The 25,682-nt window shown below is 36.4% G+C and overlaps 1 protein-coding gene across 2 annotated transcripts in view; it reads right to left on the reverse strand.

Moving 5' to 3' along the window:
• The window catches only part of SEC23A (SEC23 homolog A, COPII coat complex component), a 66,073-nt gene that overhangs the window by 10,983 nt on the left and 29,408 nt on the right, over positions 1-25,682 (reverse strand). For both annotated transcript variants that reach the window (XM_033428401.2, XM_004269987.4), the window contains exons 13-18: positions 24,168-24,274; positions 14,336-14,489; positions 7,770-7,847; positions 5,166-5,327; positions 2,675-2,761; positions 1,139-1,294 (exon numbers count right to left, since the gene is read on the reverse strand). In XM_033428401.2, the coding sequence (XP_033284292.1) occupies positions 1,139-1,294; positions 2,675-2,761; positions 5,166-5,327; positions 7,770-7,847; positions 14,336-14,489; positions 24,168-24,274 (744 nt within the window). The remainder of the gene's footprint in view (positions 1-1,138; positions 1,295-2,674; positions 2,762-5,165; positions 5,328-7,769; positions 7,848-14,335; positions 14,490-24,167; positions 24,275-25,682) is intronic.

Here is a 25,682-nt window from a genome sequence, read left to right on the forward strand (position 1 = left end):
ACTACATGTGGTGAAACATCAATGAGAGAACCAGTCATAAATTATTATTACATGTTGGAAGAACAAGGACAGTCCTGCCTTTTGAAATTTAGTACCATATAAAATCTTTTCCTACTCTCAAAGTAGAAACACAAGAGCACTGGCTCACGAGTCAGAACGTCTGGATTCAAATCCCAGTTCCTCCATTTACTATGTTTCCTTGGCCACAAGTATCCTAAGTCTCAGTTTTATTATCTGTAAAATGGAGGTAACAATAGGACTGCTATGAGAATCAAATGAGAGAAGGTATGTAAAGTGCTAACTATCAGCTTTGCAAATTCTCAATACAGGGTAGCTTCTATTATAGTAAAACCCTAATAATAATTGCTATCATTTCTGAATAATAGTTACTGATATTTATTACCTACTATGTAATACTGTGCTAGGCACTAGGGATACATTAATAAACAAAGCAACATCTGTGCTTTTAAGGAACAAGTGAAACAAACTTATAATAATCTACAATTAATTTATATAACTCTAATAAGAATTACAAGGGAGCAGTAAAAGTGTTTTAAGAGTGTATGTTAAGGGGTCCTGAGTCTTCTGTAAGGCCCAAAAGGGCTATGTGTATATGTACATGTATCTTATTTAATCCTCATAATTCTAAAAATTACACACCTTTTTACAATGCCATAATGCTTTCCTATTATATTTCCTAGAAAATTGAAATGACAGAATGAGGAAAACAGAAGAACATTATGTTACCACAAACTTCGTATTCATAGACTTTACCAGTAAGTAAACTTAAAAGATTTAAGAAAAGTACACTAAATTATTTCCAAGTTGTTTATATCTTCTTGCTCAACTAAAGCTTGCATACCACCATAATGCCATCCTGGCTCCTTACTAGAGCTGGGCTGGAGGAAGAAGATGTGATAAACCACCAGCTTTAGACAGCTAGTCAATAATCTTACTGCTCTGCTCTCAAAGCTAAAGCAAAAAGCAAGCATACCTTCCCCTGGAAACCATCTGCCCATCTCCTTCCTTCTTTATGTGCCTGGTGAAGCAGTCTATTCAAATTAACGTCAGAAGGCAAGTAGGATCAACTCGTAAAACAAGCAACAAACAAACACACAAACAAATTAACAGTAGTTACCTGACTGCCCCCATGTTCAGTGTCAATGTATCTCGGCATTGGAAATCTGGAGTGAAGGATCTCCTGTGCATCATCCACTGGGGCTTGCAGAAGGTGGCGGAAATTTTCATATTCTGGCATGTCCTGGTATCCCGACTTACGCCACTGAGCTATGGTCTAATTTTACAACAGTTAAAAAATTATGACTTTTTTTCTTGCCTAACCAAAAACTTTAAGAGATTTTTTTCAAATGAAGCAATCTTTAGAAAATAAGAAAATTACAGAACATTATCCTATTTTTTTTTTGAGTTACAAATTTTTTTAAGTTACAAATCCTAATTTCAGTATTCTTGAGTAAACAGATGCAAAATTAGGATATTTCTTCTCCTTTAAAAGTAAAAAGAAATAATAATTCAGCCAGAACAATTGTAAAACGCTATACTTATATTAATGTTAGCTAAAAGCTATCTACCTAAGTTTATGATAAATAAGGGGGATTTTCACTACAGAAGATTTCCTAGAGACTTCAAAATTAATGACCTACTATTATGAAGTCTGTACCAATGGAGTTACATTCTCCCAAGATACATAAACATAAAAACTTTAATAATAATAATAGCAATAATATTATAAAAATAATATACCTGTAAAAGAGCATCTGAATCAATTCCTTTATTAAGGAAAATGACTCCAAAAACCATGTAATTAAATCATCCACAACTTTAAACCTGGCTTGATTTCTAAGTTAACTGAATCAATTAACTGAATCAATCAATGTATACTCTATATTGCTTTATATCTCCATATTTAACAGAGGAACAGTCATCTGCATTTCTGATTTCTCATTTAAGCACATTAATGAGCTATTGAAGAAACAAAAGTACAAAAAGACAAAAGATATAAGCAAAAAACCTAGCTCTGTCATATCATAGACATTATTCTTAAAAGGTAAACAGCACTAGTAACTGGTATCAATTAAAAATAATAATCAATAGGGCTTCCCTGGTGGCGCAGTGGTTGAGAGTCCGCCTGCCGATGCAGGGGACACAGGTTCGCGCCCCGGTCCGGGAAGATCCCACATGCCGCAGAACGGCTGGGCCCGTGAGCCATGGCCGCTGAGCCTGCGTGTCCGGAGCCTGTGCTCCGCAACAGGAGAGGCCACAACAGTGAGAAGCCCTCGTACCGCAAAAAAAAAAAAAATAAAATAAATAATAATAATCAATAGGTCTTTTAAAGTCCTGGATAATATCACTTAAAGTAATATTTTGAATAAGGTCTTCACCATTACAGTGCAAATCTAAAATCATTTATAATTAAAACACTGGAAAAATATATCTGCTGAAGTTACTAGAATACTAGACTATAAGCTTGAGTGTAGGTTTGTGAAAAAAAGATCTGTATCTCTCAAAGAATCTAGATTTACACATATCTTATAAAAGTGGAAATAAAGCTTATCATAGAGGAAACACTAGTCATATAGTAAAGGGGGAAAGCTTCTATGAATAAAAAGACTTTATTGAACCTACGTGCTTAGCTTTAAATGCTATGGACTCTTACCTCACCATGATAAATCAAAATCTGGAAAAATGTGTCCATAAGGAGAATACGATCTGCAAGAATGCTGCTGCTATCAAGAAGAACCGGCTGACACAAAGAAAACAACGGAAGAGGAAACAGGAAAACATAATTAAAAACATAAAACTGATCTTTCTAGGATATTTTAAATTTTTAAATTTATTACCTTATTACATAAAACCTCTTAGTATTATGAATTCTCAAAGTATATTTCAACTTAACTTTCTGAGGAATCTCTAAACTGAAGTAACAATTGAAAAATAGAGTCCAGTCAAGAGGAAAGAGTCTAACTGATGGTGGCACCACTGAGTGAGAGGGGAAAGGCTTGGGAAAGAACAAATTTGGAGATGGAAAATTAGTACTGAATATGAAATAGAAGGAAGTGGCCTGAACTTGGGTATCACATGCACAAAGATGGTAATTAAAGCTATATGGTGAGACTGCACCACTTAGAGAAAGGGAAGCTATAGAAGAAGTCAGAGATTGAGCCCGGAGCACGCCAACACTTAGAGGTCGGAAAGGGAGAAACCAGCAGGGAGAGACTGAGAAGGAACAGACAGTGAGGAGGAGGAGGAGTAGGTGTTGTAGGTGTCAGAGAAGCCTACAGCAAAAGGTTTTCAAGGAAAATCCTCAAGGTAAATATTGTTGAGAGTTCCGGCAAGATGAAGGCTTTGGTGACCTTCATAAGAGTTGTTTCAGTATAATTTTGGGACAAGAGGAGTTCCCTGGTGGCCTAGTGGTTAGCATCCTGAACTTTCACTGCTGTGGCCTGGGTTCAATCCCTGGTCAGGAAACTGAGATACCGCAAGCTGCACAGTGCGGCCAAATAAAAAAAATTTTAAAATTAGGGACAAGACTTTAACTAATATAGGTTGAAAAGAGAATGTGACATGGGAACATATAGACAAGTAACTTTCTGCATTTAGCTGTGACTGGGACCAGAGAAATGTGGTGGCAATTAGAGAAAATGTGAAGTCCAGGGGCTTTTTGTTTAACACGAGCGCTATTAAGGTTTCTATGTTAATGAGAATGATCCTGATGAGAGAAAGTGATGATGCAGAAGAGAAAGAGGGTAACTTCAAAAGCAAAGTCTTAAGAAAGGAAGCTAATGGGATTCATGGATTAAACAGAGAGCTTGAAATTTGATAGGAGTAGGCAGTGGGATTCCAATTTTCTTCTAAACAGTTTTCTACATTTTCCAGATGTCTACAACTTACATATATTACTATGATGATAAGAAAACAAGTTACTTCTAAAACTTTTTTCCTGATTCAAAGAACTACAAAACCAAACATAGACCAACATATTAAAAATGCATTTTCTAGAAAAGTAGAAACTATGACAAATTACTTTAAAAATTATAGTAACAAAATACAACATTTTAAGGGACTTCCCTGGTGGTGCAGTGGTTAAGAATCCACCTGCCAATGCAGGGGACACAGGCTCAAGCCCTGGTCCGGGAAGATCCCACATGCCGTGGAACAACTAAGCCCATGCGCCACAACTACTGAGCCTGTGCTCTAGAGCTCATGAGCCACAACTACTAAGTTTGTGTGCCACAACTATTGAAGCTCAGGCGCCTAGAGCCCGTGCTCGGCAACAAGAGAAGCCACCGCAATGAGAAGCCCGTGCACCACAACGAAAAGTAGCCCCCGCTCGCCACAACTAGAGAAAGCCTGGGTGCAGCCACAAAGACCCAACACAGCCAAAAACAAATAAATAAAAAATAAATTAATTAATTTAAAAAAATACAATATTTTACCCACTATTTTTTACAAAACAGTGAATAAAGGCATCATTAGAGATCATTAATCAGTAGATATTATAAATATTCTCTTTATAATAACCTTTCCTAAAGTATTATTTTCATACTTTTAAGTAGTGTAACAGATAATTTTAACCTTAGAACGGAAAAACTCTTTATTTAATAATAGGTTAAAATAAGTGTGACAGTTTTCTAAGAAGGCAAAATGGATGATTTTATCACTTTTTTAAGTATATCTTTATAATCAACTGTATCTTTTGTTCCAAAAAGACTATAGGAGAATGAGACTATATTAAAACAAGAAGTTCTGTTCAGACAGAATGCCCTAATTGTCAGACACTAAACTCTGGAATACAGTTTCTAGAATCATCACTACCTCTAGACATTGTTAAAGACATAAGAATAATCATGAGCCCTATAGGATTTAATCAACTAAACGACTAGACAAAATGATCTTTAAAAAGTCTCTTCTACCTCATTGTTGTTTTATTTTTTAATGATTTCCTAATACAGCCTAGTATTGTATATATAGCATATAGTAAGCACTCATAAATATTTTTAAGTGAATATATGAATAACTTAAGATAACTACACTTGAATTAAATTCTTATATTTAATAACTATATTTAAAGAAAAACCTAGTTGTTTTATTTTTTTAATAGCACACATCACAGTAACAAAACCAATTTCTTTTTCTGTCCCTCTTACCTCTGGTGGTCCACTAAAAGAATATGCATACAGAATAGGCTGAATCATGATTAGAGACTGGGTCAAATCTTGACGCATAAAATGGTGACGATAATATGAACTCTCGTCAGGACTATTGTTAAACACTTGCAAGAAAGGAGATCTTCTTAAATGAAACATAAACTATAAGATAAAACATGTGAGATAGCTTTTACTGATTTTAATATTACAACAGAAGTTTACTACTACAAAAGCATTTGATTACAACCATTAACACAATAAAACAACACCTTACAATAAGAACATTCTAAATTGTATTTCTCAGAAAGAATCTTACTCATGATATTTATCAGTTACTTAAAAATATAATTCAACAACAACTTAAAAATTAAAGAAAAAAGATGACTCAAAAGGAAAACAAGAATAGGGACAAAAACCCCTCGCTCAGATCTAAGTTATTAGAGACTGATGCTAGGTGATGCATTAGCAGCAACCTTTGTTTTTATTCTTCATCTCTCTGTCCACATCTCTGAGCCTTTTTATTTCTATTCATTACCACCACCAAAAGACTCTAAGAGAACATAAAAATAGATTAACAGATAGATCCCCAAAACTGCACTGGTTTAAAAAAAAAAGGACATATATACCCACTTATTTCTTAATATTTAAGGTCTCCTTTATCCTTAAGAAACATTCTCTAGACTTTGTTTCATAATTTCTTTCTCCTTTCCTTTTCTCCCCTTCTACCTACTCCTCATGTGAAAGAGATCAAAAAGGGGGTGAATTAGGCCTGAATGAAGGACAGCTACACTGTCCTTTGACACCAGGGGTCTCTGATATAATCAATAGGATCAGCTCCAAAATACTCCCATTTGTCTTTTAGTTACTTCTCTCAACTTCCTTCAGCCCTCAGGTCTCAAGTGCCTACATGCTGCCTGCCTGGGACTCATTCCACAGCTCTCTCCCAACACATGCCACTCATTGAAATTCTTATTCCTGTTCCTTTTTTCAGTGATCCATAATTCATTGAGAGGCTCTCTCATCCCTTACCACTTCAATCATTCTTGTTTACTTACAAAAATGTATAATTGGTAAATCTGGGGGTAAATATTTTATAAATGAAGACCTCCCTTAGATTTAGTTTATGTCACCTTTTAGAAGATCATAAGGCTTTGAAAACCCAAAGAAAAAAGCACTTCTGGGTCCTCTGGCTCTCTACTTTCAATGAGAGGAAAAGATGGGATGCCCAGATCTCTTGGAAGATCCAAAAGCCCAAAGAGAAGGCTTGGAGAGGGAGAGAAGAGAAAGTAAGGAAAGTGTGGAGAATTTAGTCAAATACTTAGACTAATGCCCTCAATTCCCTTTCCTATTAGTTTCTCTATGAAGATGAGGCCTGAGAATTCCCAAAACACAAAGGGTTGCCTCCCTTAAGACAAATAGACCCTGCCTTTTCCTAGCTCCCCAAAACCTCAACCAGAGATTTAGGAAAGTCTCCCCCTATAAACATGGAGCTTCTAGATTACAGATTACTAAAAGATTTTCAAAAAATAAGTATAGCTCTTATACTTCAACTTAATAAAGTTGAAGCTTTAAACAAATTTTTTGTGAGCAAAAATTTGAATTTCCACATCTCAATATTAATCATCCTTCCAGACTGAGCTAAAACAAAACACTACCTCTTCTATAAAGATATATCAGGGCTTCCCTGGTGGCGCAGTGATTGAGAGTCCGCCTGCCGATGCAGGGGACACGGGTTCGTGCCCCGGTCCGGGAAGATCCCACATGCTGCGGAGCGGCTGGGCCCGTGAGCCTGCGCGTCCGGAGCCTGTGCTCCGCAACGGGAGAGGCCACAACAGTGAGAAGCCCACGTACCGCCAAAAAAATAAACAAAGATATATCAAATCATCCATTTGGAAGGATTCTTTAAAGTTTCCTTTAAATGTTATATATCTCTCATAGTATTTCTCACTTTCTTTTCTGTGTTATTTATGTATATTTCATATCTCACTCTTCAGAATGAAAGCTCCTTGAAAGTGGGATCCATGTCAGCCATCTCTATTCTCCTAAATTCCTTGCACATAGTATATACTCAGTTGAATAAATATTATCTCTATTACTCATCATATAAACAACCTAGACTTTTAAAAATATCTATCGAAACAACACATAGACTCCACTACCCAAGTGGAAAAGGTTCTGTAAGATAAATCAAATTAGCTTCTTTTCTATTTATCTGGGATGTCCCCATAAAGTTGTTCTCAGGCAATGAGACCATGCTATAAGACTAGCTGATTTGTAAAATTACTTCCTTTTGGTACTACTGTAATTAGTTAGATTCCTTATATCAGATGGAAAGCTAATCTGCTTCACACCTAATTCTACTCCACAGTAGGGTTCCAGTGTAAATTTCTACTCAACACAAATAAATGCTATCTGCAAGGCCATCATAAAAATACTACATACTTTTCACTAGCTATTCAAGCATAATACTAATTTCTTAACTATCTCAAAACTTAAAACCTAACCAAAAGAATGACCCTATAAAATGAGTAATAAAAGACAACAGGAAAAGTGAAACCCAATGCTCCTGTCAACACTAAGAACACGGACCTTTTATCTACTTACCTGTGGATAAAGGGAGAAAGTTTCTGAAAATCTGAAGGAACTTGGATCATCTTTGTGATACTCTCCAAATTTCTGACACTAAATAAAATAAAACATGTTAGTAATATATTCCCTGGCACAGAGCTAAAACTTTGTCTATGCATACTCTATTTTTTTGAATGTTTGTCACTTTTAATTCAGGAACTATGAACAAACATAAACAATTCTGTTTAAAAAAAGAATTTCCAAATCTGTTCTGTATGATAACACACAAAATTGCTTGGGACACAAATTAAAGAGAGCAAATATGTCCCATCAGCTGCATACTCTATTTTTAAAGTTATTACTCTTTAGGAGGCAAGATACTTGATATAGGATAAAACTGGAATATTTACTTATAGACTTACCAAGAGAATGATTACAACCAAAGACATAAACTTGAATTTTGGAAACAAATAATACATTGCTCCAATGCAAAACAACTCATCTTAAAATGTTTGAATTTTTTTAACTAAGTGTCTCTGATAGCAAATAAAGAGCTCTTGGATGATGGCCAGAAGAGCTCAACAGGCACCCCCTAAGACTCTACTTAAAAAAGACAATAGTCTACTGACAGAAAGATGCACTATCAAAATACCATAGTGGCTCCAAAGGCAAATTGATGGTATAAAATTGGGTACACTAGAAAAAAGACCAAAAAGAAAGAACTGTTGAAGAAAATCAAGATCAACAGGTAAACCGGTAAAGAAGAAATGCAAAGGCAGAAAGTGGAAGGAAATCAAGGAGACACATACTCTAGCAACAGAGAAGTAAACCCTCTATGATAATGTGACAAAAGGCATCTAAATAACTGAGATAATCCACATGAGAAAGTGCTTAGCACAATGACTGACACTAAGCACTCAATAAATGTTAGCTTCCTCTCGTTCTTGAGCAAAGTCTCTGACCTGAAAAGTTTTTATAGTACTTATGTAACTGGTCTACTTCCTGGCAACGTTTATCGGTACTTGAATATGATCAAGGGCAAAAACAATAAGCAAAAAATAACAAAAGGTTCACTGTTGCAAGTAGTACAGGACTTTTACAGCCTAAAATGTTCAACTAAATAATTTATGTAGTTATCTGTGCCTTAAAGAGCACATACGAAGGCCTAATTGGTTTGATCACATTTTTTGGCTTCCAGGAAAAATCATTTCAGAACCACAGTTATCCAAAGGATAGAAAAGCTATAGTTGTAGCACTAATCCTCAGAAAATAGATCTTGGTATGTGGGAATAAGAATGTTTCTGTCTTCAAAGCCCCCTAATAACACTTCACTGACGGAACTTATAGAGTTGGATAATAATCTTCACTGTCCAGTATGAAAGCCACTAGCTATGATCCAATTTAAATTAATTAAATTGTATTAAAATCCAGTTCCTCAGCTGCACTAGCCGTATTTCAAGTGCTCAAGAGCCACATGTGGGTAGTAGTTCCATAATGGACAGTGCCGAACACAGAACATTTCCACCACTGTAGAAAGTTCTCTTGGACAGTGCTGATCTAGAATATAAAAATACACTTGAGATCTAGAATATCAAACACATTGAAAAGATTTTGTGGAAAAGCCAATATGTCACACATTATCTGATTTGATTATAAATAAGATTGGTAACTTTTTCATATGTTTATTGGTCACTTGCATTCCTTCTTTTGCTAATTCCTTGCTCATCACCTTTGCTCATCTTTTGCCCAAATACTACTGATTTGTAACAGCTCTTGTACATGAAAATTTTCACATTCTGTCATACATATGACAAATGTTGGCATGAAATTCTGCTAATAGTATTTTTACCACACAGACTTTTGTCTCATTTTAATGCAATAAAATCTTTTAATATTTTTATTTAATGGCTCCTGATTTTACCTTTCATGTATAAAATCCTTCTGCATCCAGAGGCTAAACACATATTAACCTATTTTTTGATAAATATCATCTATACTCTACCAAAGACAACAATATAAATTTTGTATAATATACACATACATAAATTTCTAATCTTTGGGTTACTTCTTAAAATTTTTTTGAACACTTATCAAATGCCCCAGCATTAGTTACTGGAATCATGAGGAGTAGTCCTTATTTACAACCCAAACAAAACACTAATACAAATGAGAAAAAAGATTGAAGCATAAAGGAGGTATATCAAAGATCCACCGTTTGAGTTATTTAGAAGTAATAAGACTGGGCAGATAAAGCATCAGTAATACAATTTTCTTGAGGAAAATAACAACACTTGCAAGAAGTTTAGTCATGTCTTCAATTCAGCAATTAGTTATGCATAAAGCCATCCACATAAATGGGCCCAAAGGGTCACAGCATAACCTCTATAAGAAAATGGTAGGGCTTCCCTGGTGGCGCAGTGGTTGAGAGTCTGCCTGCTGATGCAGCGGACACGGGTTCGTGCCCCGGTCCGGGAAGACCCCACATGCCGCGGAGTGGCTAGGCCCGTGAGCCATGGCCACTGAGCCTGCACATCTGGAGCCTGTGCTCCGCAATGGGAGAGGCCACAACAGTGAGAGGCCCGCATACCGCAAAAAAAAAAAAAAAGAAAATGGTAATGACAAAAGTGGTCCTCTTTAAAAACAGCACAACTGAAGTGCCTGGTCCCACTGGTATAGCAAGAAGAAAACCTAGCTGTGATAAAATTTGCAAGGAAAGCCCCAAGAGTCTTAAACAAGAGAGATTTCCTGGGAATGAAATTTCCTGAGAAATGATTTCCTGAAAGATGAACTGTTTATCCATCGTAGCTAGCAGCACAGCTGAAGGGAGTAGTTAGTGGGTAAACCAAAGGTCAAAGATGAAAAAAATCAAATAGTAATTTTAAGTTATACGAAGATGTCATTCAGTAGAAAAGGTCAGAAGCCAAAAAGGTAAGGAAGGAACAGATCCATGAAGCCAGACACAAGATGGACCCAAACAAGAGTCTGAGAATGGAAGCACCATATATCATGTGTTATACCGATATCTTAAGTGATTCTGACCAAGGAGAATGAAAGCTTATATTAAAGCTGTCAGAAGCAAATGTGGTACCAGCACCAATCTGGCCATATGATGCTCATTAGCTACAAAATAGTTTTTAAAAAGATGTTTATTTCTGGTTTTTTTCCTTCTATTTTATCTATTTTAATTGAGGTATAGTAGCTTTACAATGTTGTGTTAGTTTCTGCTGTACAACAAAGTGAATCAGCTATATGTATACATATATCCCCTCCCTCTTAGATCTCCCTCCCACGCTGCCGCCATCCCACCCATCTAGGTCACCACAGAGCACCGAGCTGAGCTCCCTGCGCTATACAGCAGGTTCCCACTAGCTTATTTTTAATTAAAATGACTCTTAGTCATCAAGAAAAAAAGAAAACAGTTATATTCACTATACCAAATTGAGGCAAGAAGTTTGTTAGCATAATTTCACAGGTGTTTCATTAGGAAAAAAATTAGAAAAGTGTAGTACCTAAGAGGTATTAATCCTTTCTCTGTTCGTATTGCTATCATTGTTATAGTTGAAAATTCAGCAATAGGGAATCAGTACAAAAAATGAGGCTACGGATTTCCCTAGTGGCACAGTGGTTAGGAATCTGCCTGCCAATGCAGGGGACATGGGTTCGATCTCTGGTCTGGGAAGTTCCCACATGCCACGGAGCAACTAAGCCTGTGCACAACTACTGAGCCTGCGCTCTAGAGCCCGAGAGGCCACAACTACTGAGCCCACGAGCTGCAACTACTGAAGCCCACACACTCTAGAGCCCATGCTACGGAATGAGAGAAGCCACCACAATGAGAAGCTTGCGCCCCACCACGATGAGTAGCCCCTGCTCTCCGCAACTAGAGAAAGCCCGCGCCCAGCAACGAAGACCCAACACAGCCAAAAATAAATAAAATTTTAAAAAATTAAAAAATGAGGCTACACTATGTTAGCTACTTAGAATAGCTTCTATAACTAAGGTTCATCTGTCATCACCTGAAACTTCACTTCAATTGTACACTAATTTGATTCAACCAATTAAAGAAAAGAACGTAAAAACCATATTCCCACCACTTTTACGATATATTAGTCACTAGGGTTTCTATAAGAAACTGTGATCTTTTTAAAAATTATTTTTTGAACTTTGCACACCATATGATGCCAGCCACAGTGATGCAGTTTCCAGGTTATCCTGTTAGCAGTTTCATTGCAGATCTTTTAGTCTCACGTGGCAGTAGGACTATATTCATTTGGATAACTCCATTCTCAGTTTTCGACACAAGACAAGGGGGGTCATGGATAATTGATGAAAGCTGTTTTGCAAAGAAAGCACGGCAATAGTCTGATGATATCAGCCTTTCCCTCTGAAACTACCTCCACCAATCCCCTCTTACACACAGTTGCCAGCTGACTCATGGAACAGACAAGCTATACTGCTGTGACAGACGAGCAGAGTATAATTTTCATTATGTCATGACTCGCCTGTCCTCTACCCTCAACTTGCTGCTGTTGTAAATGGTGCAAACTGCAGGATATGTAGCTTAGAATTGAATTATATTGTGAGATTTTTATCATTTTGTACTTTTTGCAACTGTCTCATTCAGTTATTTACAAGACCAAGTCTATGTTATATTTTATTAGCATTTGTGTTTTACAGGCATGTCAAACAATATGGCAATTTTTGAAGCTGAGGTGTGAGAAGAGAAAGATTCTAGACAGAAGCCTACAGAGAATTCCGAAGAATTACAATCTTCTGAGTCATTTCACTAAACCCATACAACAGAACACAGAAAAAGTCCATCTTCACACTGAAAGCTACTTACCAGTGGGTTTTATGTGGGGCTGATAAGCCAAGTTGTACTATCCAATTTTGTGTCATGTCATAACCTACAAATGTAGTAATAGCTCCAGCAAAATGGAAGAAGTACTTTACTACAAATCATAACCATTTGAGAAATAAAGGTGCTGATTACTTCAAACAGCTTTTAGACTCTCAAAACAATAAAGCGTTTGTTAAAACAAAGTCACAATCAGTGAAAAGGCTCAGGAAGCAAGATACTTCAGAGCAAAATTTATTATCTAGAAAAGGAAAAGTCATATAGTTGATGAGTGCTAACAATGACATGTAAAATTATAGTAAGTAAAATGCTGGGACAAGATGAAGTCTGAGAAATTGAAAAGGTTCCATCTTAAAACAATATAACAAGTGGATGCATTCATGACATGTTACATGATGCTGAAGAGTTTTGTGTAAATTAGCTGAAAAATAACAGCTTCTCTATTCAGGTTGATGAGTCAACAGATTTCACCAATGTCATGTCAAGTTGCTAAATAATAGTGAAATTCAAGAGAACTTTTCTGCTGCCCTAAACAAGCAAAGGTCAAAAATATATTTAATGTTTTGATCCTCTTATATGGAAACAAAAGTCCACCTTGGAGGAACTCTGTTGACATTTGTACTGACGGTGTCCAACCAGTGGTTGACTCCAAGAGAGATTTGATGCCTATTGTTAAAAAAAGACAGGCTGATGTCGTCATAAGACTGCTTTATTCACAAAGAGGTGCTAGTGTAAAAACACCCTCAGAAATGAAAGAATAAAAGCTCTGGATGATGCTACAAAAAATGACTAACTTTATTAAACAAAGACTAGTTCCCTCGATAATGTTTTAAAAACTGTGTGAAAATCTAGACAAAGGGCACAAAAACCTCCTGCTACAAACAGAAATTTGATAGCTTAACAGAGAGAGTTCTCAACAGGCTGTTTGAGCTGAAGGGTGAACTGAAGAGGTACTTTCAAGGAAATTATAGGCCAGAATTTGCTGAGTGAAAATGAAGCATTAAGAACAGAACTTGGGACTTCCCTGGTGGCACAGTGCATAAGACTCTGAGCTCCCAATGCAGGGGGCCTGGGTTCAATCCCTGGTCAGGGAATGAGATCCCACATGCATGCCACAACCAAGAAGCCCGCGTGCTGCAACTAAGACCTGGTGCAACCAAATAAATAAATATTAAAAAAAAAAAAAGAAAGAACAGAACTAAGCATTCTAGGTCATAGTGAAAGTAATGGGCTCCTGACATGTTAAAAGCCCAAGTAAATCATCATTATCAATAACTTTATTAACATACACTTTGGTAATCTAGATCTAGATAAAAAAGACTTGCCTATATTTTTATATGTTAATGTGTATAATTTTTATACCCTAATTAATTTCTCTTAAAATTTCCATTAAAATGAAAATAGAAAATTTAAACCACAGCAATGAAGGAAAATATGCAAAAAAGGAGTAAAAACAGATATAGTAATTTAGGATTAAATTGGGAATTAATTTCATATCAGCCCCCCAAAATAATAACAATAATAGGTTACATAATTGTCACTCTTTTATTTTAAGGAAAAAAGGCATTTTCATTTACTGGAAGAGATAAATTAACTCTGCTATTCATTAATATGCCTTTCTCAGAAACGTTATTAGGAGTCCCTCATACAGACTTTCAGTTACACTGTCAAGTACCATGAAAGAAAATAACTGACTACAAATAAATGCGTACAGATTTAGAACAGTATGATGTTTACTTCTTACCAGTCGAATGAGCTGTCTGTCTAGCCATCTAAGCACATCTGGACCTTCTTCTGTTTCTGCTCTATATATTGCCAGCCGAGCCATAAGAATGGCAGCTGCCTCCTGGTCAAAAGATGCAGCAATGTTTTGGATTTGAGTTTGAGCATCTGCCCAGCTAAAGACAAGAAGAAGAAAGCAAGAAGTGCTGCTAAATTATTATATTCATGATATCATAATTGGCTGTCACACAGATTTAAATTTAAAACATATAGAAAATTACTTCAATATTTCAAAATTCCAATATTACCTAGAAAAATTAGCTTTAAAAAAAATCACTAGTAGTAGTTTCAGTATAGTACTCACTGTTTTGCAGAAAAATATATCCAAACCTAATAAAATTTTCTAAAATAACTGTAAAGGTCGATTTCCAAACATATTCCTTAAAACATTAAGATTTTTACATGTAAAAATGTGTGTGCATATGCACATAGATATACAAGTTGGTATATCAGACTTTAAAAATTCACTTCTTCAATTTTATAAAAGCAAAAATATGGAAATAGAAAAATAAAGTTTTCTCCCAGACTAAGTAATTGTCATTTACTAAACTGGAAAATGAATAAACTATCAGAATATTTTCTCATTGGTCTTTAATTCAATTATTAGTAATAAAAATTAAATAATTAATATTATTATTTTTACATCTTCATTGGAGTATAATTGCTTTACAATGGTGTGTTAGTTTCTGCTTTATAACAAAGTGAATCAGTTATACATATACATATGTTCCCATATCTCTTCCCTCTTACGTCTCCCTACCTCCCACCCTCCCTATCCCACCCCTCTAGGTGGTCACAAAGGACCGAGCTGATCTCCCTGTGCTATGCAGCTGGTTCCCACTAGCTATCTATCTTAAGTTTGGTAGTGTATATATGTCCACGCCACTCTCTCACTTTGTCACAGCTTACCCTTCCCCCTCCCCATATCCTCAAGTCCATTCTCTAGTAGGTCTGTGTCTTTATTCCTGTCTTACCTCTAGGTTCTTCATGACATTTTTTTTTCTTAGATTCCACATACATGTGTTAGCATACGGTATTTTTCTTTCTCTTTCTGACTTACTTCACTCTGTATGACAGACTCTAGGTCCATCCACCTCACTACAAATAACTCCATTTTGTTTCTTTTTATGGCTGAGTAATATTCCATTGTATATATGTGCCACATCTTCTTTATCCATTCATCTGATGATGGACAATTAGGTTGTTTCCATCTCCTGGCAACTGTAAATAGAGCTGCAATGAACATTTTGGTACATGACTCTTTTTGCATTATGGTTTTCTCAGGGTATATGCCCAGTAGTGGGATTGCTGGGTCATATGGTAGTTCTATTTGTAGTTTTTTAAGGAACCTCCACACTGTTCTCCATAGTGGCTGTACCAATTCACATTCCCACCGGCAGTGCAAGAGTGTTCCCTTTTCTCCACACCCTCTCCAGCATTTATTGTTTCTAGATTTTTTGATGATGGCCATTCTGACTGGTGTGAGATGATATCTCATTGTAGTTTTGATTTGCATTTCTCTAATGATTAATGATGTTGAGCATTCTTTCATGTGTTTGTTGGCAGTCTGTATATCTTCTTTGCAGAAATGTCTATTTAGGTCTTCTGCCCATTTTTGGATTGGGTTGTTTGTTTTTTTGTTATTGAGCTGCATGAGCTGCTTGTAAATTTTGGAGATTAATCCTTTGTCAGTTGCTTCATTTGCAAATATTTTCTCCCATTCTGAGGGTTGTCTTTTGGTCTTGTTTATGGTTTTCTTTGGTGTGCAAAAGCTTTTAAGCTTCATTAGGTCCCATTTGTTTATTTTTGTTTTTATTTCCATTTCTCTAGGAGATGGGTCGAAAAGGATCTTGCTGTGATTTATGTCATAGATGTTCTGCCTATGTTTTCCTCTAAGAGTTTGATAGTTTCTGGCCTTACATTTAGGCCTTTAATCCATTTTGAGCTTATTTTTGTGTATGGTGTTAGGGAGTGTTCTAATCTCATACTTTTATATGTAGCTGTCCAGTTTTCCCAGCACCACTTATTGAAGAGGCTGTCCTTTCTCCACTGTACATTCCTGCCTCCTTTATCAAAGATAAGGTGACCATATGTGCGTGGGTTTATCTCTGGGCTTTCTATCCTGTTCCATTGATCAATCTTTCTGTTTTTGTGCCATTACCACACTGTCTTGATTATTGTACCTTTGTAGTATAGTCTAAAGTCACGCAGCCTGATCCCTCCAGCTCCGTTTTTCGTTCTCAAGATTGCTTTGGCTATTCAGGATCTTTTGTGTTTCCATATAAATTGTGAAATTTTTTGTTCTAGTTCTGTGAAAAATGCCAGTGGTAGTTTGATAGGGATTGCATTGAATCTGTAGATTCAATTTGGGTAGTAGAGTCATTTTCACAATGTTGTCTCTTCCAATCCAAGAACATGGTATATCTCTCCATCTATTTGTATCATCTTTAATTTCTTTCATCACTGTCTTATAATTTTCTGCATACAGGTCTTTTGTCTCCTTAGGTAGGTTTATTCCTAGATATTTTATTCTTTTTGTTGCAATGGTAAATGGGAATGTTTTCTTGATTTCACTTTCAGATTTTTCATCATTAGTGTATAGGAATGCCAGAGATTTCTGTGCATTAATTTTGTATCCTGCTACTTTACCAAATTCATTAAGTAGCTCTAGTAGTTTTCTGGTAGCATGTTTAGGATTCTCTATCTATAGTATCATGTCATCTGCAAACAGAGACAGCTTTACTTCTTCTTTTCCAATTTGGATTCCTTTTATTTCCTTTTCTTCTCTGATTGCTGTGGCTAAAACTTCCAAAACTATGTTGAATAAGAGTGGTGAGAGTGGGCAACCTTGTCTTGTTCCTGATCTTACTGGAAATGCTTTCAGTTTTTCACCATTGAGGATGATGTTTGCTGTGGCTTTGTCATATATGGCCTTTATTATGTTGAGGAAAGTTCCCTCTATGCCTACTTTCTGGAGGGTTTTTATCATAAATCGGTGTTGAATTTTGTCAAAAGCTTTCTCTCCATCTATTGAGATGACCATATGGTTTTTCTCCTTCAATTTATTAATATGGTGTATCACGTTGATTGATTTGCGTATATTGAAGAATCCTTGCATTCCTGGCATAAACCCCACTTGATCATGGTGTATGATCCTTTTAATGTGCTGTTGGATTCTGTTTGCTAGTATTTTGTTGAGCATTTTTGCATCTATGTTCATCAGTGATATTGGCCTGTAGTTTTCTTTCTTTGTGACATCCTTGTCTGGTTTTGGTATCAGGGTGATGGTGGCCTCGTAGAATGAGTTTGGGAGTGTTCCTCCCTCTGCTATATTTTGGAAGAGTTTGAGAAGGATAGGTGTTAGCTCTTCTCTAAATGTTTGATAGAATTCCCCTGTGAAGCCATCTGGTCCTGGGCTTTTGTTTGTTGGAAGAGTTTTAATCACAGTTTCAATGTCAGTGCTTGTGATTGCTCTGTTCATACTTTCTATTTCTTCCTGATTCAGTCTTGGCAGGTTGTGCATTTCTTAGAATTTGTCCATTTCTTCCAGATTGTCCATATTATTGGCATAGAGTTGCTTGTAGTAATCTCTCATGATCTTTTGTATTTCTGCAGTGTCAGTTGTTACTCTTCCTTTTTCATTTCTAATTCTATTGATTTGAGTCTTCTCCCTTTTTTTCTTGATGAGTCTGCCTAATGGTTTATAAATTTTGTTTATCTTCTCAAAGAACCATCTTTTAGTTTTATTGATCTTTGCTATCGTTTCCTTCATTTCTTTTTCATCTATTTCTGATCTGATTTTTATGATTTCTTTCCTTCTGCTAATTTTGGTGGTTTTTTTGTTCTTCTTTCTCTAATTGCTTTAGGTGCAAGGTTAGGTTGTTTATTCGATATGTTTCCTATTTCTTAAGGTAGGATTGTATTGCTATAAAGGTCCCTCTTAGAACTGCTTTTGCTGCATCCCATAGGTTTTTTCTTTTTTTACAGATCTTTTCCTGTAATTAATATCTAGTCTCATAGCGTTGTGGTCGGAAAAGATACTTGATACAACCTCAATTTTCTTAAATTTACCAAGGCTTGATTTGTGACCCAAGATATGATCTATCCTGGAGAATGTTGCATGAGCACTTGAGAAGAATGTGTATTCTGTTGTTTTTGGATGGAATGTCCTATAAATATCAATTAAGTCCATCTGGTTTAATGTATCATTTAAAGCTTGTGTTTCCTTATTTATTTTCATATTGGATGATCTGTCCATTGGTGAAAGTGGGGTGTTAAAGTCCCCTACTATGACTGTGTTACTGTCGATTTCCCCTTTTATGTCTGTTAGTATTTGCCTTATGTATTGAGGTGCTCCTATGTTGGATGCATAAATATTTACAATTGTTATATCTTCTTCTTGGATCGATCCCTTGATCATTATGTAGTGTCCTTCTTTGTCTCTTATAATAGTCTTTATTTTAAAGTCTATTTTGTCTGATATGAGAATTGCTACTCCAGCTTTCTTTTGGTTTCCATTTGCATGGAATATCTTTTTCCATCTGCTCACTTTCAGTCTCTATGTGTCCCTAGGTCTGAAGTGGGTCTCTTGTAGACAGCATATATGTGGGTCTTGCTTTTGTATCCATTCAACCAATCTGTGTCTTTTGGTGGGAGCATTTAGTCCATTTACATTTAGGGTAATTATTGATATGTATGTTTCTATTCCCACTTTCTTAATTGTTTTGGGTTTGTTATTGTAGGTCTTTTCCTTCTCTTGTGTTTCTTGCCGAAAGAAGTTCCTTTAGCATTTGTTGTAAAGCTGGTTTGGTGGTGCTGAACTCTCTCAGCTTTTGCTTGTCTGTAAAGGTTTTAATTTCTCCATCAAATCTGAATGAGATCCTTGCTGGGTAGAGTAATCTTGGTTGCAGGTTTTTCTCCTTCATCACTTTAAATATGTCCTGCGAGTCCCTTCTGGCTTGCAGAGTTTCTGCTGAAAGATCAGCCGTTAACCTTATGGGGATTCCCTTGTGTGTTATTTGTTGTTTTTCCCTTGCTGCTTTTAATATGTTTTCTTTGTATTCAATTTTTGACAGTTTGATTAATATGTGTCTTGGCGTGTTTCTCCTTGGATTTATCCTGTATGGGACTCTCTGTGCTTCCTGGACTTGATTAACTAGTTCGTTTCCCACATTAGGGAAGTTTTCAACTATAATCTCTTCAAATATTTTCTCAGTCCCTTTCTTTTTCTCTTTTTCTTCTGGAACCCCTATAATTCGAATGTTGGTGCATTTAATGTTGTCCCAGAGGTCTCTGAGACTGTCCTCAATTCTTTTCATTCTTTTGTCTTTATTCTGCTCTGCAGTAGTTATTTCCATATTTTATCTTCCAGGTCACTTATCTGTTCTTCTGCCTCAGTTATTCTGCTATTGATCCCTTCTAGAGTATTTTTAGTTTCATTTATTGTATTGTTCATCATTGCTTGTTTCATCTTTAGCTCTTCTAGGTCCTTGTTAAATGTTTCTTGCATTTTCTCTATTCTATTTCCAAGATTTTGGATCATGTTTACTCTCATTATTCTGAATTCTTTTTCAGGTAGACTGCCTATTTCCTCTTCATTTGTTAGGTCTGGTGGGTTTTTATTTTGCTGCTTCATCTGCTGTGTGTTTTTCTGTCTTCTCATTTTGCTTATCTTACTGTGTTTGGGTCTCCTTTTTGCAAGCTGCAGTTTCATAGTTCCCATTGTTTCTGGTGTCTGTCCCCAGTGGCTTAAGTTGTTTTAGTGGGTTGTGTAGGCTTCCTGGTGGAGGGGACTAGTGCCTGTGTTCTGGTGGATGAGGCTGGATCTTGTCTTTTTGGTGGGCAGGTCCCCGTCTGGTGGTGTGTTTTGGGGTGTCTGTGACTTTAGGCCGCCTCTCTGCTAATGGGTGGGGTTGTGTTCCTGTCTTGCTAGTTGTTTGGCATAGGGTGTCCACCACCGTAGCTTGCTGGTCGTTGAGTGAAGCTGGGTGTTGGTGTTGAGATGGAGATCTCTGGGAGATTTTCGCCGTTTGATATTACGTGGAGCTGGGAGGTCTCTTGTGGACCAGTGTTCTGAAGTTGGCTCTCCAACCTCAGAGGCACAGCACTGACTCCCGGCTGCAGCACAAAGAGCCTTTCATCTTTTGGGACATCTGAGGTCTTCTGCCAGTGTTCAGTACATGTTCTGTAGGAGTTGTTCCCCGTGTAGATGTATTTCTGATGCATCTGTGGGGAGGAAGGTGATCTCCATGTCTTACTCTTCCGCCCATAATTAAAATTATTATGTATTCTTTTCTCTCCACATTAACACACTAAAACCAATCAAAAATTAATGAATAAAAATTTTAGTCTAAGGGATAAATTTGAAATTACCTACGAAATAACAGTAATTTATTAAATTTACATGTTCTATAAATCTAATCCAAACTGATCCTGGGTAGACCCAGCAATAACTTTTTTTTGTTTGTTTAACATTTCACAGCGTTTTGTAATACTTCAGCTGATCTTAGTTCTGAAGTACCTCACTTTAAGCAATTCTGGCAATAGTTACAGACTTTGTGAAAAGCTGAACCCCTTTTACATGACTCAAAGATGTAAGACGTGATCCCAAGAAAATCCCGGCAGCAACGTTCAAAATTCTTCTCCTTTCTTCCTCTATTTTTAATTTTTTTCAAATAGACGAAAAATTTTAAAATATTTTCCAGATGACTGATACCCACGAATTATCTCAGTCTAACGAAATACCAAGAGGCAGAAAAGAATGAGAATAAAGGAATAAAAGCTGCTAATTATTTTTTTAAAAGATACACCATGCAAAGCACTATATATATATATATATATATATATATATATATATATATAGGCTGCACTGGGTCTGCATTGCGGCACGCAGGCTTCTCTAGTTGTGGCACACGGGCTCCAGAACACATAGGCTCTGTAGTTTGCACATGCGGGCTCTCCAGTTGAGGCATGCGAGCTCAGTAGTTGCAGTGCATGAGCTTAGTTGCCCCACAGCATGTGGGATCTTGGTTCCCCGACCAGGGGTTGAACTAGCATCCCCTGCATTGGAAGGTGGATTCTTAACCACTGGACCACCATGGAAGTCCCAAAAGCTGGTATTTTCAAAAGTTATTTTTAGTGCAATTTGAACACTTAGTGATTATACTAATAGTTTAGTTTAGTTATCTTTTTATTTTTTAAAATTTTTTTTGGCTGCATCGGGTCTTAGGTGTGGCACATGGGATCTTCGTTGAGGCATGCAGCATCTTCCGTTGCTGCACACAGGCTGTTCATTGTGGTGCACGGGTTTCTCTCTAGTTGTGCCATGCGGGTTTTCTCTCTCTAGTTGTGGCGTGCAGGCTTCAGAGCACGTGGGCTCTGTAGTTTGCAGCACATGGGCTCTCTAATTGAGGCGCACGAGCTCAGTAGTTGTGGCACGTGGGCTTAGTTGCCCAGAGGCATGTGGGACCTTAGTTCCCTAACCAGGGATTGAACCTGCGTCCCCTGCATTGGAAGGCAGATTCTTTATCACTGGACCACCAGGGAAGTCCCTATTTTTTAATTTAAAAATATCATAGAGCTAAAAATAAAGCTGGGTTTTGTTTGTTTATTTTGGTCACGCTGCACGGCTTTTGGGATCTTAGTTCCCCAACCAGGGATTGAACCCGGGCCCATGGCAGTGAAAGTGCCGAGGCCTAACCACTGGACCACCAGGGAATTCCCAAAAACAAAATTGTTTTAAATTGGTATTTTCCCAACTTGTATGACCATGGTGTTCATTTGCTTCAAACTGAAACATGAAGGTGACATTTTTCTTCTGAAAATATCAATATAATGGTTCAGTAGTGAAAATAAATTAGCAAATAAGCACATAAAAATTTACTACTTAAAAGTTCTTTAGCCATAAATTTAAAATTTTGCTCTTAAAGTTTAAAGGGTTTGTTCACATTGTAAAATCTGTCTTTTGTATTTTCAGTACCTCTTCACTGTGATTCTTACAACTAGTTTCAAACCAAACTTTCCAGATCAAAGTTATTTTCTCTATAAATATAGGATAACTTTTTTAAATTTTTATTTATTTATTTATTTATTGCGGTATACGGGCCTCTCACTGTTGTGGCCTCTCCCATTGCAGAGCACAGGCTCCGGACGCACAGGCTCAGCAGCCATGGCTCACAGGCCCAGCTGCTCCACGGCACGTGGGATCTTCCCAGACCGGGGCATGAACCCATGTCCCCTGCATCGGCAGGCGGACTCTCAACCACTGCGCCACCAGGGAAGCCCTAGGATAACTTTTGACTGTATCTCAGGAACTTGAGTCCTTTATTTTCATATGGCTTATTCACTTAACAAATGCACTTGCCTAGGCCCCTAAAGTCATATTTCTAATTAATAAAGAAAAAATAAGCCTTGATTATTGAAAATGGTCAGGATAAGTTAATTTGAAAGAGTGGGTGCTTTGGTGAGACACAATGATATAAATGGCACCATAACACACATAGTATCTCTCTACAAATAGCCTCATAAATTCTGTGTAAAAAACTGAAAATATATAAACCCATGAAAAATTTCTCATGACAAAAGTTCCCTTTCTCTTGAATGATTAACCTAACTCTTTTTAGAACTTTTCATTTTAAGAATATTTCAAACATAAAGCTATAAGTAGAATAATCTATATATCCATCACCTAGATTTATCAGTTGTTAGCACTGTAACATTCTGCTTTATCGATCTCTTTTCCTTCATACACACACACTTTTTCTTTTGCCAAACTTTTTGAGAGTAAGTTACAGATACATCACCCTTTCCCCTAAATTCTTCAGTGTGTATCCTAAGAACAAAAAAGTTCTCTTACATAGCCCCAATGAATTACTAAATTAATGAAATTAAACATTGATAAAATACTATTATCCTATATGTAGACCATATTCAAATTTCCCCAGTTGTCTCAACAAGGTCCTCTATAGCAAAAATTTTCCTGACGGGATTTTATCCAGGATCATATATTGGCTTTAGATGTAATTCTCTTTAGTCTCCTTTAATCTTAACTGGTTACTAACACTTTCTTTGCCTTCTAAGACATTTTTGAAGAGTCTAAGCCAGTGGCTTTATAAACTATCCCTCAAATTGGTATGTCCAGTTGTTTCCTTAAGTAAATATTTTGAATTCCAAGTTAAGTTATACGTGCATATGGGGTTGGGGGTGTGTGCTGAAGGGCCATAAATAAATTGACATGTTTGCCAAGAATCAATACTTCCAAGTTCATGATGTGCAAATGAACAGATGTAAAGGAAAGCTCAGGGGGCACTTTTTCTTCAAAGGAATAATGTATTCCCTTAACATTCATCTAGGATTTTAAGTCAAAGCAAAGTTACAGCAGGACAATAAATCTCTCTACATACTACCCTCTGCTAAGTAACAGACCATCCAACACAACACTGTTTCATTAGGCCATGTCCGTCACTCACCAGAATAGTCTCATGGTTTTCAGAAATGAAGCTAGTTTAAATACAGTTCAATAAAATGAGAGTTACGATGCCTTCAGTGTCCATTTTCTAGGCTATGCCTAAATCAGGTTAAGTTTATACTGACCAACACTTTTCCTACCCAGACAATCAAATCCAAAACAAACAGAAAAAGACCAAAAGCCTGTTCAATTCTGGACTCACCTCATCTAAGAAACCTTTCCAGACTAACTTCATTCCAAAACGTCACTCAAAATAGGAAGCCAGTTTGGGAGCATGACCCAGAATAGTTTTGATATGTAAATCAAATCTCTAACAAATACAACTTACTTCCTAGCAATGGTGGTCACTCGGATACGTCTCTGCCCACTTGAATGCTGATACTGAGTCACAAACTGGATTGCACCACGTCCTCCTTGAGGAATTGGAGCATTATGCTGTATAAATATAAAAGAGTAGAATCTAAGCAAGATCTATTACATTGTTGTCATATAGTCATGGACTGCATATCCTAGCACTAACAAAATTCATTCTAAAATCTATCAGAAGGATGCTTATTTCCAGTGCATACAAAACAGTGGTGATTTGCCACGTGAAAAAGAAACGGATTTGGGAGAGGAGAAAAATTATGGAGTGAGTCAAGCTAGGAAATCAATTTCAAGTAATATATAATTCAGAGAAACATGAAAAAACAAAATGAAGGGAGAAGTGTAAAGAAATTAACAGATAAGAAAACGCGTAAGTGAGGCAATTTTGCCTAATAGTAACTGGATAAAAAGACATTGAGCTAACATAAAAAATAATGAAATAATGCCTTCTGCAGCAACATGGATGGACCTAGATAATCACACTAAGTGAAGTAAGCCAGACAGAGAAAGACATATATCATATGACATGGTTTATATGTGGAATCTAAAAAAACAATGATACAAATGAACTTATATACAAAACAGAAATAGACCCACAGACATAGAAAACAAACTTATGGTTACCAAAGGGGAAAGGGCAGGGGATAAATTAGGACTTTGGGATTAACAGATACATGCTACTATATATAAAACAGATAACCAACAAGGACCTACTGTATAGCACAGGGAACTATACTCAATATATTATAATAACCTATAAGGGAAAAGAATCTGAAAAAAGAATAGAAAAATATACATGTATAACTGAATCACTTTGTTGTACACCTGAAACTAACACAACATTGTAAATAAACTACAATTCAATTAAAAAAAAGAAAAAGAAATTGAGCTAAGTTCTCCTCCCCTAGGTACATAAGATGAAAACACAGCTTTGAGGAAGATAATCACATGATGAACAGATGACTAACAGAAAATCATTAATGAGAAGAGACCAATAGTAATATATGATAACGATCCTCAGAAAGAAAAAGTGGGGTGGTCAATAGGGAAACTTTCTTCATGCCCTTTGACAACATTCTTGCTTTGTTGTTGTTGTAACTGTTTATCAATAAGAGCCACTATATTTTTCACAAATTTTAACTGTAAAAAAAAATTCCTGCACTTGTCTTAGGAAGGCTGACTACTAATACTTTGTGGTTCATTTTATGCCTAATAACTATTGGTATATAAGTCAATAATTTATCCATTATATCATTCTTTAATATGATAACTTTTTCCTGCAGCAGCAGAAAAAAATCTTTCCAAATATTGGCATCTTTACCTTCCAATCTTTTTCTATAAGTTTTGATATATTAAACTTTCTCGTAGGAGGACTCAAATATTATATACCTTGAGACACCTAGGAGGAACTAGATACCTAATTACAAAAATGCATAACTAGAACAGAATTTAAGATTTTATTTATGCTTCAATTTTT

This window comes from Orcinus orca, chromosome 2, assembly GCF_937001465.1.
Source record: "Orcinus orca chromosome 2, mOrcOrc1.1, whole genome shotgun sequence".
Taxonomy (NCBI): domain Eukaryota; kingdom Metazoa; phylum Chordata; class Mammalia; order Artiodactyla; family Delphinidae; genus Orcinus; species Orcinus orca.